Source organism: Podarcis liolepis, assembly GCF_965112155.1.
Source record: "Podarcis liolepis genome assembly, chromosome: 6".
NCBI classification, from domain to species: Eukaryota; Metazoa; Chordata; class Lepidosauria; order Squamata; family Lacertidae; genus Podarcis; species Podarcis liolepis.
Genome location: NC_139559.1, coordinates 57,130,808 through 57,143,668, shown reverse-complemented (window position 1 = coordinate 57,143,668; position 12,861 = coordinate 57,130,808). Strand labels below are relative to the sequence as shown.

The window sequence follows — 12,861 nt, the reverse complement described above, 5'->3', positions numbered from 1 at the left end:
GAAAGTAATGGGCCATTAGGAAAGCCAGAGAGAAGGGACTCTGTGCCAGGCAGAAAATGGGAAGGGTCCCTCCTCGCAGCTCGAGTAAGTTCGGAGACAAAGCAGAGTAGGGTTTAGGAATGCAGTTGGCCATGATGTGAGCTGAAGGTTGGAGTCTGTAAAACGCAGCAAGCTAGACAGAGGGACAGAGCCATGGTAAGCATGCCTGGGACCCCTGAAATCTCACATCGCTCAGAGATGAGGGTGGCGTGCAACAGTACTTTGTGAGGTGCTTTCAATAAACTTGCATTTTTGCATTTCCACATACCGGTAGATGCTGTGTGCTCTGGGGAGGGGCGGCACAGCCTGTGTCTGTCTGGGATGCTTGTGGGGCCATGGAGTGTACTAGTGATCTCCACATCTGCTGTGCTGTTAGTGTGGCTATGCAACTGGAGGAGTGTGTGGTGGGTGCAGTCAGGGTGTGTGGCATGTACTCATTAGAGGCTGCATGCAGAATGTGCTCTGTGTTTCTGCACTGCTTCCCATGGATTCTCTCTAAGAGCCCTCACAGTCTGCACACACCATTAGGAGGGCTTGGGTCCTATCCACTCTGTGTGTCAACAGGTGGTAGCAGTTTCCTTGGTGACAGTGGCTTTCTGTATTTCAGCAGATTTTTCTATTCTGCTGGGTTGGTGCCAGTTCAGCCATCATTTCTGCCTTCCTGGAGCTTCTGAATGGACTCAGGTTCTGGAATACTTTATGGCGGCTTAAATTCAGCCAGCATATATTAAGCCCGATTCCCATGTTTAGGATTGCCCTGCCCGCTAAGATTCAAACTGGTTCACAGCATATCATATTAACAACTGCACTACCCTGCTGTGCTTAATCCATTTCCATTTAAAATCAGTGGGATTCAAAACATGCTTAGGTTGGCTGGAACAAACCTCTAATTATCTACATTTGTTGTTAATTGGCCAGGCAGGCAGCCCCAAGTGAACAGCCCTGACCTCTTTCACTCTCAAGGCTTGAGATTATCCAGACATTTCATCTGGTCCTACGGTTACTTGGAAATATATACGTATAATGAATTATACCTATTAAAATCATTTAAACTGCTTCTGTTTAGAGATGACACTACAAAGCCAATTGGATTTTTGTGAACCAACTTAAAAACTGTATCCTTGTGCAGCAGTATAGTGAATCTCATTCTATATTGCTTTTAAATATATTTATTTTCCCTCTGTTTTCTGGCTAGCTACATGCAGTCCAACAAAGCTAATGGGACTCTGTTATTTCTTCATTATCCAGATAGTAAGAAAAAAAGCAAATGCTATTACATGGGTAGGCAAGCTAAGGCCTGGGGGCTGGATCTGGCCCAATTGCCTTCTAAATCTGGCCCGCAGACGGTCCAGGAATCAGCATGTTTTTACATGAGTAGAATGTGTCCTTTTATTTAAAATGCATCTCTGGGTTATTTGTGGGGAATAGGAATTTGTTCATTCTCCCCCCCCCCCAAAAAAAATAGTCCGGCCCCACACCAAGGTCTGAGGGACAGTGGACCGGCCCCCTGCTGAAAAAGTTTGCTGACCCCTGTGCTATTAGATGTTGAGTCTACATGGATCACCTAAATCACTGGTACCTTCACTGAAATTTTATCACTTTTTAAGCAGCCCTGTACATTAAAACATTCTTTGTATTATTATTTTAAGGGAAAGTAATGGGAGATTAAGGAAGTTTGTTCTGTCATTCCCCAGTTAACAGCTTGAAGTGTGCAGTCAGAGTACTGCAATATAAAAGTACATACTCAAAAGTGCTCTGGCATGACTTCTGGAAAAGTGGTTGGGAAGTTGTAACTAGGGTTTCAAGCTTTAAATAGGTTCATTAAATATTTAGGCTGCAGTCCTATGCATACTTACCTGGGAGTAATTTCCAATGAATCAATGGGGCTTACTGAGTCACGTATTGGATTGCACCGTTAGTTAATTAATTGCTAAGGATGGTGGAAATCCATCAGAGGGGCAAAGATTAAGGAAACACTTGTTGATTTTTCAAGGCTATTTGGATTCTGCTGTGTTGCTGGAAGCTTTCACCTACTGAATTACAACTCCCTTCTCCTTCAGTAGTTCAAAAGTTACTGTAAAAACTAGCTCGTGGGGGTGGGATCAAGGGGTGATTAGGTTGGGGACCAAGGGCACAGGCCGGGGGCCCCCCACAAAAATCATGCCTCTCCACTCTGGCTCAGAGTGGCTAGGAGCTTATCTGCCCACTCTCCTTGCCAAGGGCGCAAGGGAGCCTAGATACATCTCTGGTGGAGACAGATTAACAATCTGACCAGATGGGCCACAAAGGTTCTCCCCTCCCCAACTATGTTGGCATGTCCGTGTCTCTTTTGCCAGGTGCAGAAATGTGTGTTTGCTCTCACATCTATTCTGACATAGCATCAAAAACAGGGGCATACAGCTCTGCATAGATGGAGCTGGGTAACAGAGAATAGTGGTAAAAATGAGTCACTATGTAGACCTGGGATGGGGAATCTATGGCCTTTCAGATGTTGTTGGACTACAACTCAAATCACCCCTGACAATTAGCCAATCCATGCTGAAATCTAACAATATCCAGAAATTCCCCATATCAGAGTTTAACTATTACTATTACTCCTACTCCTACATTACAGTTTGAGATTCAATGCCCTATCATTATTATAAAAACAATAGGGCATTGTATCTCAAACTGTAATGTGACAGTAAAAGTTCAAGGCACTGTAACAAATACTACTGCAAAATTAGTGCAATTTCTCAATCTTGTCTTCATGGGGGGAAATGTTTGGTTTTACCTTACCAATATGAACCTTTAAACTTTCAAGATATTTGGACTGCCATCTATTTTTTGTTTTGTTTTGTTATAATATCTTGGGCTTCTGAGTAATTGAACAATTAGGGTGATTAATTGCATGCTTGCAATAAAAACAGACGACCAGCAGAGATCCCTTACAGGCTAAATATTTTGAGAAAATTCTATCTGCTACTAGACATAACAAATGCAATCAACCCAGCATGCAACTTGAAGCTGGTTGAATGGATGCTTGCTGGTTTGCTCTGGAAACCAAACCTCCTTAAAAGAAGCCAAAGTGTTTAAAAAAATAAACTCAAGATGGAGAGCATGGGGGAAGAGAAATATTGACATGTGAAGCTGATATTATCCTAACAAAAGAAACACTGTTGGCCCTTTGGCCATTTCATTGTTCAAATCAAAACAGCAAGACTTGGGAGAGTACACACTAGCTAAAGCGTTTGCCTCTGAGTAATTAACTGCTGCTGGGTAAGTTACAACGCACCAATAGGATATTTCTCAAATGCACGTTTTATATCAGGTGGTCAAGCAAGCTGTATTTATACAGCACAACACAAAATCTAGTGGCTTATGTAAAATTCAGAGAAAGTCAGGTTTTATTGTTTACATTACAAGATCAAGTTTCTAACCCATGGGGTTGTGAAGCAAAGCATAAAGACACAGGTAGTGTGATAAAGTATGAGAAGCTAGAGTGGCTTTATTTATTTATTACCCTTCAAAGATATGTGACTTACACAATAATATATTCAAATACAAAAGCTAAAACTTGCAATAGCAAAAACTGGATAAAAACCAGCAGCAGAGATAATAAATTTTAAATTCTAGAGTGTTTTGGGGGAAGGGGTCTTCATTAGGCAGCACAATAATGCAAATTACAGGGGAGGGGCATCTCTGAAAAGGGATGGAGCATCTCTAAAAAGACACCTACAGAAGAGCTGAAAACATGAAGCCTAGTTCATTTGTTTATAGGTAAATCTTCAGCTCCTTTTAAATCCCTTCACATCTTGGGGCTGGAGTATGTACCATCACTTTGAATTTGACTCATAAATAGACACTGAGCCAATGCAACTGTAATGCCCAGTCGTAGTTAGCAGTTCTTTTACCTATATTCTTAACCAACGGAGGTTTCCAATCTGTCTTCAAATGCAGTCCCATATACCACACATCCATTCATTTATTATTCAGTTCCTAAGCCTGCTCTTCTTTGTAAATGATCCCAAAGCAGGTTACAACATATAACTACATAAACCACAGCAGGCCAACACTAACAAGCCAACCACTATCATAACGCATTGACAAAATGTTAGATTAAAATCCCAAAATATTTCACAATAGCCCAGCTAGCAATGTACTCAAAAACTGACTATATTGCTTTAATCTCTTCAATAAGCCTAGGCAAAGAGGTGCCTCCTTAACTAGCACTAAAAAGCTAAAAGTGTCAGCACCAGGTAATCTTCAACAGGGAAAGCATTCCAAAGAGAAGGGGCCACCACAGAGATGGCCTTTTCTCGCATCACTCTCCAGGCAGACTTGTATAGAAAGAGGTATTTAGGTCTGATCATTTTTTATACATCAACACATTGCATTGAGTGCTGCAGATTCTGCAGGACAAATGTTGTTATGTGGTTCCAACCGCCAGTACTTCTCAACAGCCTCAGAATTACATCAGCTACAGTTTTTAAACCATACGCAGCCCAAAAAGCACTTTACAATAATTCAACTGGGAAGTTACCATAGCATGCATTGCTATGGCAAGGCTACCTAACCAGGAAAGGCCATCACTGACAAACTAGTAATAGGAACTCCTTGCCACCAGGACCATCAAGGACAGCACTGGATCAAGGAGAGCCCCAAGTCCATGAGCTCACTCTTTCAAGAGGAGAACGAAACTATCCAGAACAAACTGTATATCAAATTCCCAATCAGAGAACCAGCAACACACAGGTAATCTAACCTGAATGTTACCAGTCCAGAGCATAGATAAGTGAAGTCAAACTATTAATATTCCAAGTAGAGTTGCATGTGGTGCATCACCTTAAGCTTATAAAAAGCATGCCATTCCATGGAAGCAACTCAGACCTCGAGTGACACAAGTTGTACTTAAGTGTCTACACTCCTTGTATCAGAAAATTTTCCAATGTGTGCTGACCCAATTTACTGGAAGACCCAAATCAATAAATGAGAGTAATTTTTAAAGAATAAAAACTTTATGGACTACTGTGGGATAGCCCTCCATCAAAATAATGCTTGGGTCAATTAAAAGCCCTTCCTTATTGAGGCTTTACTTAGTTTCAGGTTGTGAAGGAGCAAGAGGCAACAAAAATAAGCCAATCATCTCAGTCATTCCCTACTGTTTCTTCACTAGCAGAGGGCAGCCCATAAGAGGCATATCATGAAGCCTGCAGGAAGCAAAGGAAAGTGGAAAGAGCAGGCTTTGGTCATTTCCTTTAAAAAGAGCCTGACTGCAATGTGCAGAGAATAACTTGTCTTGGTAGTTGAGAGCATTTGGACCTTTTCACAAATGAAGCAACCCAATCTTTTAAAAACAAAACCTGTGTTTATATAAGCTAGCTGCATGAATTCTTGTTGGGCAAATTAATTCTGTGATATGACTCAATATGTAGGGAAATAACTTTAACCATTTCAGATGCTATGAATGTTTCCATGATTTACAAAGCTCTCCTTCAGGCAAGAGCTCAATGGAGACCAAGAGCTGGGAAAATCTATATGCTATAAATGAACCAATATACTATCTTTAAAGGAAATTGTTGTTAAAAGAACATACACTTGCTTCATTAAGGCAAATTATTATTTGGGGCATATTATTTGGGACTAAAAGCAAGACCTAGAGATGTTAAACTGCCCCCCCCAAAGCTTGAAATATGTGTTTCCTTAGTATTTAAATTAATTGGCAATTAGTGCTTTAATTTCTTTTGTGTATAGAATGAAATATTGGCTCCAGCAATATTTGTATTTTGTAGAAAAAGGTAATGTGTATCTTGAGAACTGTAATGCATATCTTGAGAACTTTAACTTTCCTTGCCTATTGTTTTAGATAGTAGAATTGAAGTGTATTGCACTATTTCATTATTTGTAAAAAGGGTGCCAAGAATCTATCATCAAAGTAGTACGGAATTCCTGTTGCCTGGGCAGCCCAGGACTTCCAGACACACTGTCTAGGCTTGTGCCCTTAGTAATAGTGTCCAATATATTTCCAGCGAAAAGCAGTAAAGTTCAATTCCATACACATACTATTTTGTGTGGCGGTGGATGAGAGGATTTTCATAGTGCAAATCCTATCTTTGCATGTCTGCTTGGCTGTATTCTCCATTTTGCTCATGAATCCAACTCCCTAGTAAGTGTGCTTGGGATTGCATCCTCAGAATTGAATAAACTTTAAAGGAGGGCAGTTGCTCATAGAATGTGCACTTCTTCTACCACCACTTCTGATAAACAGATTCTGCAGGTTTTCAAAATACAGTGGTACCTCGGGTTACATACGCTTCAGGTTACAGACTCCGCTAACCCAGAAATAGTGCTTCAAGGTTAAGAATTTTGCTTCAGGATGAGAACAGAAATCGTGCTCTGGCGGCGCAGCAGCAGCGGGAGGCCCCATTAGCTAAAATGGTGCTTCAGGTTAAGAGCAGTTTCAGGTTAAGAACGGACCTCTGGAACGAATTAAGTACTTAACCTGAGGTACCACTGTAGTACAAAATCTGTAAAACCTTCTTGACCAGAAACAACAGTGGGCATGGCCACCCTTAAAAGGCAGGGGACAGATCACACTGCACACACCCTAGATCTTTAATTTCCCCTTCTGTTTCTGCTGACCCTCTTCTCCATGTCAGTGGTGACCTGTCCTCGTCCCAGATTATTTTTTTGTCAGTTTGGGTGCATGTTTTTCTTTTTTATAGCAGTGGTAGCCTCTCTGCTTGGAGCATATCATAATCCGAATGATATGGCTAATCAAATGGCAATGCTGGTTACCAATTACCCTGCTTCAGCAAAGGATAAAACTAGATTTTCAGATCCTGTTTGAAAGAAGCTGCAGTTGCAGGGACTTTCAGGGACTTTAGGCACAAAGATTGGTGATTTGTATCACAGTTACTTCCAGTAATTTGATCAAAACAAAAAGTTATGTTATGACATTATTCTGTGTTGTAATATTTTTTCACCTGGTTTTTCCTCTGCAAATAGTTACACTGTATTTTATAATATACTGGAAGCCATATGCCTGGTAATATTTTGCAGCTTCATACAGGCAAATAATGTTTTACTTATAAGCAAAACAAGATGGATGAAAAAAAGCCCAGTTGAACACATTTACAAACATAAACATTCATGAAAAGAAAGATGCAAATCCTCACTCTTACCAGAACACACTGATCTAGTTCCAATGTATCACAACAAAGTAGAACGTTTTCCCCCTACATCAGAAATGGAACAGGAGTCAATGATGTTAATTACTTGCAGAAGAGTTACAGTTATACATACAATATGAATATTTATTTAGTAGGGAGACTTCCTTATTAATATTTCATAAGAATACTGGCCATCCAAGCTACTTAATAGATTTAAACTTTTAATAAAGATTCTACTGAAAAAGACAGTATCTGCTTGTTTATTTCTGAGCAACACTCTTGAGATAAATGCCTTACATCCTCCTTGACTTCAAGACCTGTATCATTAACATTGTGATTTTCTTGTTTTGAGTGATGATTGCACAAAATACAGTATCTGGCTGCCATGTCTCTTAATTCTTTATTTTCTTGGAGTTTTATTATTTTGGGGCTCCAATTATTCTCAAGTAAGAGAAGATCTCTGGAAAAGACACTGGACAGAGCTTGCTCCTTCCAGTCACAATTATTTTCTCTGTACACATTTAGGTATTTATTCATGTTCTCCTCACAGGTACGTTTCTGTGAAGTGCCACCTTCAGTTTGGCTTGCTGTGATAAAAGCTACATTCAAAGGAGAAGTGTCTGTGATTTTATAAATGTAAGGTCCATAGTCTAGAACCTTGGTATTTGAATGCAGCAAAGGAAAACAAATATTCAACATACCAGAGTTAACGCATGTCAAGTAATTAAGGTAATCATGTCCACTTTGGAATACGTTTTCCTCAAGGGCTGGTAAATGCTCTCTGCTCAGCAGCTGTCTTCTCTGATGGGCAGCAAATCTGTCAAAGGTTCTTTGTCGAAGTTCCCTTTCCAGCATTATTGATTCCAACTCCTTGTCTGCAAATGCCCTTCTTTTCCTCATTCTCTCACTGAGGCTAGAAAGGCAATGTTCTGTTTCCTGGGAGGGTGGACTATTTGCTACAACGAGATCCAAAGGAAAAGGACAGTTATTGTGCGAAGCCTGGCATTAGGTGCTTTCAAACATTACACATTTCCTTTACAGAAAGCTTTTCATGCGGTAAAAACGGTATTACTAAGAAACCTGTGTGTAAGTTGTCACATCACAGGTAATAGTTGCACGTCCCAGTCATTAACAGTTTGTACACGTTGTATAGTTGAAAGTGTAGCATAGTGAAAGTGCACCCATACACTTGTCACATACAACAGCTAACAGCTAACTACACCAGTGTATTTCATGTGTAGGTAATATCATATGTAATTAAGACATCTGAAGCAGCCTTTGTGCTTAAATACAGCTGACACCAAGAAAATCAAGAACACTCTGTTCATACTCAAATCAGTGGCACTTAGGTATACTTAGCTTCTCTGGAATGCATCCAGTATTCACTTATGAAATGTAATGTCAACCAGAGTCCTTGACTAGAAATGCCATTGTCACACAATCCTTTGATGTTTTTTAAGGGTTTGGAGAGTCATGCCTAAAGAGGTCTTCATAAGTAGATGCCTATTTAAGGAATGTGTGAGGAATATAAAATAAACATTCATTTCACAGCTATAACAACTTATTGTCCTATATCAATACCACATTTTATAATGGAATACATTAAAAGGGAAGAATCTACTAGGTTTGTTTCAAGTGTATTTCCTACATGCAGGCACATACCTTCCGGTGAGTGTCTAGCCAACAACCTGGCAGTCTGCTTGGTCTTGCAATGGAAGTTTAATCTGTGGCCAGAAACTGAACATTCACTGCTCCTCATTCCTTTCTTAACCTATGCAATCACAAAAAGAAGAGGACATTCCTCAGCACCATAGCTATTTTTGCTTACTAACAATGTCCATGCTTGCCTGCTAAAATAATACTGAAAACATTCAAGCTATTTGGAAGCAAATAAGAAAAGCTGCATTATGATCAAAAGTCAACTTTTCCCCAGGATGCATTACAATTATATAGTTTACATTAGGGGTTTATTATTGCTGTTTTAAATACATATAACATATAACATGAACTCAAAGAAAGGGAACTTGTCTTCAATAGCAGTAAACCAATTACGGTGCCAGGACCAGACAGCTCCACTAGCACCCAAATTAATTTAAGAAGCTCAAACTATTTACACTGAATCCATCCCATTTAAAAGTTAAAGCTACTCAGCTTCGATCTACATGAGGCAAAGCTCACTAAAGACTGGGACTTGTTTTTAGCTGAAACGTAGAACCAGATTCCAGCAACTTTCTCAGGAAAAGGTGCTTCAGGAGAGGGCAGTTTTAAGGTTACTTTCCTTACATTATTCCTCAGCTCCACATCCTCCTCGTTTGTTCTTGTATCACTTAGAATCATAGAACTGTAGAGTTGGAAGGGACCTCAAGGGTCATTTAGTCCAAACCCATGCAGTGCAGGAATTGCAACCAAAGCATCCATGACAGTTGACCAACCAACCTCTGCCTAAAAACCTCCAAAGGAGAGGAGTCCACCACCTTCCCAAGGAGTCTATTCCAATGTCTAACACCACTTACCGCCAGAAAGGTCTTCCTGATGCAGATGCTTTATTTTTTGTTCTGGAAAAGCTTACTGCCCTATAAAGCTTGCATGGGCCCAGAAGCTAAGCAAAAAGCCCATCCCACTGCCCAGGGCACACACTAATGAAGCTAAAACTAAAGCCAGCTGAACTTACTGGAGCAAATTCAGCAGCTGAAGCTTTGTGCTTTGCTACAGGAAAAAAACTTCACAGCTGAAGATGCTCCTGCATTGCAAGGAATAAAGGCATGGTGGGGGTATGCCTGGGGGGTGGGGGTGGTCCTGCTTATACAGGGACTAGTACATTCTTGGTTTAAACAGCAACTATTCAACTTGCTAGAGTTGCCTATACTGGCAAGTGTGGCCCTCTGAGGGGCTCCACATCACATGCCCTGAGGCGTTTCCGCCATTCCCCCCCCCCGCCCCCGCCTGAGAGGATTTCTTTAGTCATTACTAACCGTTCTGCTGCTCCACCACCGAAATTAATACAACTCAGTGCTGAAGCAACTTGTTCAGGTAAGTTTTTAATGTCTGACATTTTATTATTATTATTATTATATTTTGCTGGAAGCCGCCCAGAGCGGCTGGGGAAACCCAGCCAGATGGGCGGGGTATAAACAATAAAATTATTATTAACTGTCATCATCATCACCATTATTATTATTATTATTATTAATATTATTATTATGTTATGGCCTCTTAAGGACTCCAGAGCCGTCAGCATGAAGAGAGGGGCCTCTGCGGCCGGCGTTGTGTTTCCCGCCCCTGCTGGTTTTTCCCCCGCGCAAGGCGCGCGCGCCCACTCACCTGGCCGGCCACCTGGTCTTGGTGCCTCCTCAGCGCCACCTGCGCGGCCGTCACGCGCTGCCTCTCGAGCACCAGCAAGCACGCGGCGCACGCGCACTCCCGCCAGCGGCACAGCCGCTTGTGGCCCTTGAGGCTGGACACCACGCCGTGGTTCCTGCAGCGCGCGCACTTGGGCAGTCGCTGGCTCTGCAGGCGCCGCGAGCCGGTGCTGAAAGCGCCGCAGCCGCCCTCGCTCTCATGGCCGGGGAGCTCCGAAGAATTGACGGGGCGGGCAGACTTAGCTTTTCGTTGCCGCCTGGAGGGCAAGGGCAACATGACGGACCTCTTGCTCGCTGTCTCAGGCCTTCTGAAACTGTAGCTACTTTTTTTTTGGTGGGCCTGAAGGCACCTGCACAGGTTGGGCTTCACTTTGCTAGACGGCAGCAAAGCCTCGTCGCATTTGCAACTTGTTGGGACTGTAGAGCCCTCTGGCCGAGTCTGCGGCTGCTTCCCGTCGGCTCTCCTCTACAGCCGTGTCTTCTGTCCTGCGTATTAATAGCACCTTTCTGATGAAGGCTCAGCCCGGCCCAGCCTTGATCTTTGACGTCAGTTCTCCACTTCTCCCCACCACTTTCCGCTCAATCAAATCTATTCCAGGCTTAACCCCTAAAATGCTACAGGACACAAGGCTCCGTTTTGCCGTCCTTCCCGCCCCACTCAACACACACACGTATCGACCCATTTTCGAGTCCTACATCATCAGTTACAGTATTGCCAAGAATCGGATGCACACCCCAGATTCATTATGAGAAGTACCTGGACAGTCAGCCTTGCGAGGCACAGTGAGGACGCTAATTCAAAATTATGCCTACCAGTGAGCAAGGACTAGGGTGATGTGTTTATTATGTTTAATAATAATAATAATTTTATTATTTATACCCCGCCCATCTGGCTGGGCCTCCCCAGCCACTCTGGGTGGCTTTCTTCATTACCTTTCTGGCAAGATATTCATGACAGTTTACAGCAGAAAAGCACAAAAACAGATGCAACTCCTCCCCCAGCCAGTAAGAAAAATAATAATGGGAGACTGCAACAGCAGATTTTTTAAAAATAATTTTTGTAAATAGTTAGGAAACGGTCCTGAAAAATTCCACTGAAATGAGAGTTTTTACTGAACTTTCTTCAGTGGCTCACAGTCTTGAGACTTAGTCATTTAGCATTTTAACATCAAAACTAGCACCTTTAATCATGGCTGGAAGCAAATCAGAAACCAGCGAAGCTAGTAAAGGATTGGCATAATGTGATACAGCTGGCAGTTGCATGTGGAACTAATGGAACCTTTTGGGCATTATTTAATGATGGCTCCATGTAGAACATGCTGCAGTACTGTAATCCAATCTCAAATTAACAAGAAATGACTTTTGGCGTGTAATTCAAAGTTGGTAAAAAGCAGTCCTAGCCACCACTGATACCTGAGCATCTAGGTGCAGTTTTGAGTCTAGAACCACAAACTATGTATACTTTTTCCTCAATGCTCTCTCATTCAAATACAGATGTATACATATTTAATCATTTAAATGATTAAAACTAACATGATTAATTGACTAAGATTTATTTAAAAGGGTGATAGTCCTATTAATTGGTACGATAAACTAACATTTTAATCTACAATTACAATCTCCTAGTGTAGCTCACCTCCTTCACTAGCAAACTGATGAAATGAACAATAAATTTCAGGATTTGGGGCTCTTGTTGCACCAATAACTACAAGACTAGGTAAAAGAACAGTTTGCCATACTTATGACAATTGGCTTTTCTCTCTCATACTTTCTTATACAGTGGTACCTCGGGTTAAGTACTTAATTCGTTCCGGAGGTCTGTTCTTAATCTGAAACTGTTCTTAACCTAAAGCACCACTTTAGCTAATGGGGCCTCCTGCTGCCGCCGCACCGCCGGAGCCCGATTTCTGTTCTCATCCTGAAGCAAAGTTCTTAACCTGAGGTACTATTTCTGGGTTAGCAGAGTCTGTAACCTGAAGCATATGTAACCCGAGGTACCACTGTACATCACAAAAGTCCACTCTCATGGATCCACAAACAAACAAAAAAGAAAAATTATTTTATATTTAAATACACTATAGTTATTTAGAATATAGACTATTGACCTGAAAGCCAGAAAATTCAAAAGCTTACATCTGTAGCACTACAGAAACAAGCAGAACCCCATACATCATTGCAAAGCAATGATCCATGATCTCTTGATCCAACTGCTGTTTGTCTTCAGTGTTATGAATTTCAAATTCAGGGTCACCTTTTAAATATAGTGTTTGATTCAGAACCAAAATACTAAAAGATAATACTCCCAAGTTGTA

General features: G+C 41.4%; 1 protein-coding gene across 16 annotated transcripts in view; it reads right to left on the bottom strand.

Annotated features, from left to right (window-relative positions):
• The window catches only part of LOC310709958 (doublesex- and mab-3-related transcription factor 2-like), a gene marked incomplete at its 5' end in the record, with an annotated part of 80,442 nt that extends 69,616 nt beyond the window's left edge, over nucleotides 1-10,826 (bottom strand). For 11 of the 16 annotated variants that reach the window (XR_014527719.1, XR_014527720.1, XR_014527721.1 and 8 more), the window contains 4 exons: nucleotides 7,203-7,256; nucleotides 7,892-8,146; nucleotides 8,853-8,961; nucleotides 10,512-10,826. Coding sequence is in view for 10 of the 16 variants with exons in the window: in XM_083510135.1 (XP_083366261.1) it covers nucleotides 7,231-7,256; nucleotides 7,892-8,146; nucleotides 8,853-8,961; nucleotides 10,512-10,826 (705 nt within the window). The other 5 variants (XM_083510128.1, XR_014527722.1, XR_014527723.1 and 2 more) reach the window with 5 other exon arrangements.
• Between the last annotated feature and the right edge of the window lie 2,035 nt (nucleotides 10,827-12,861).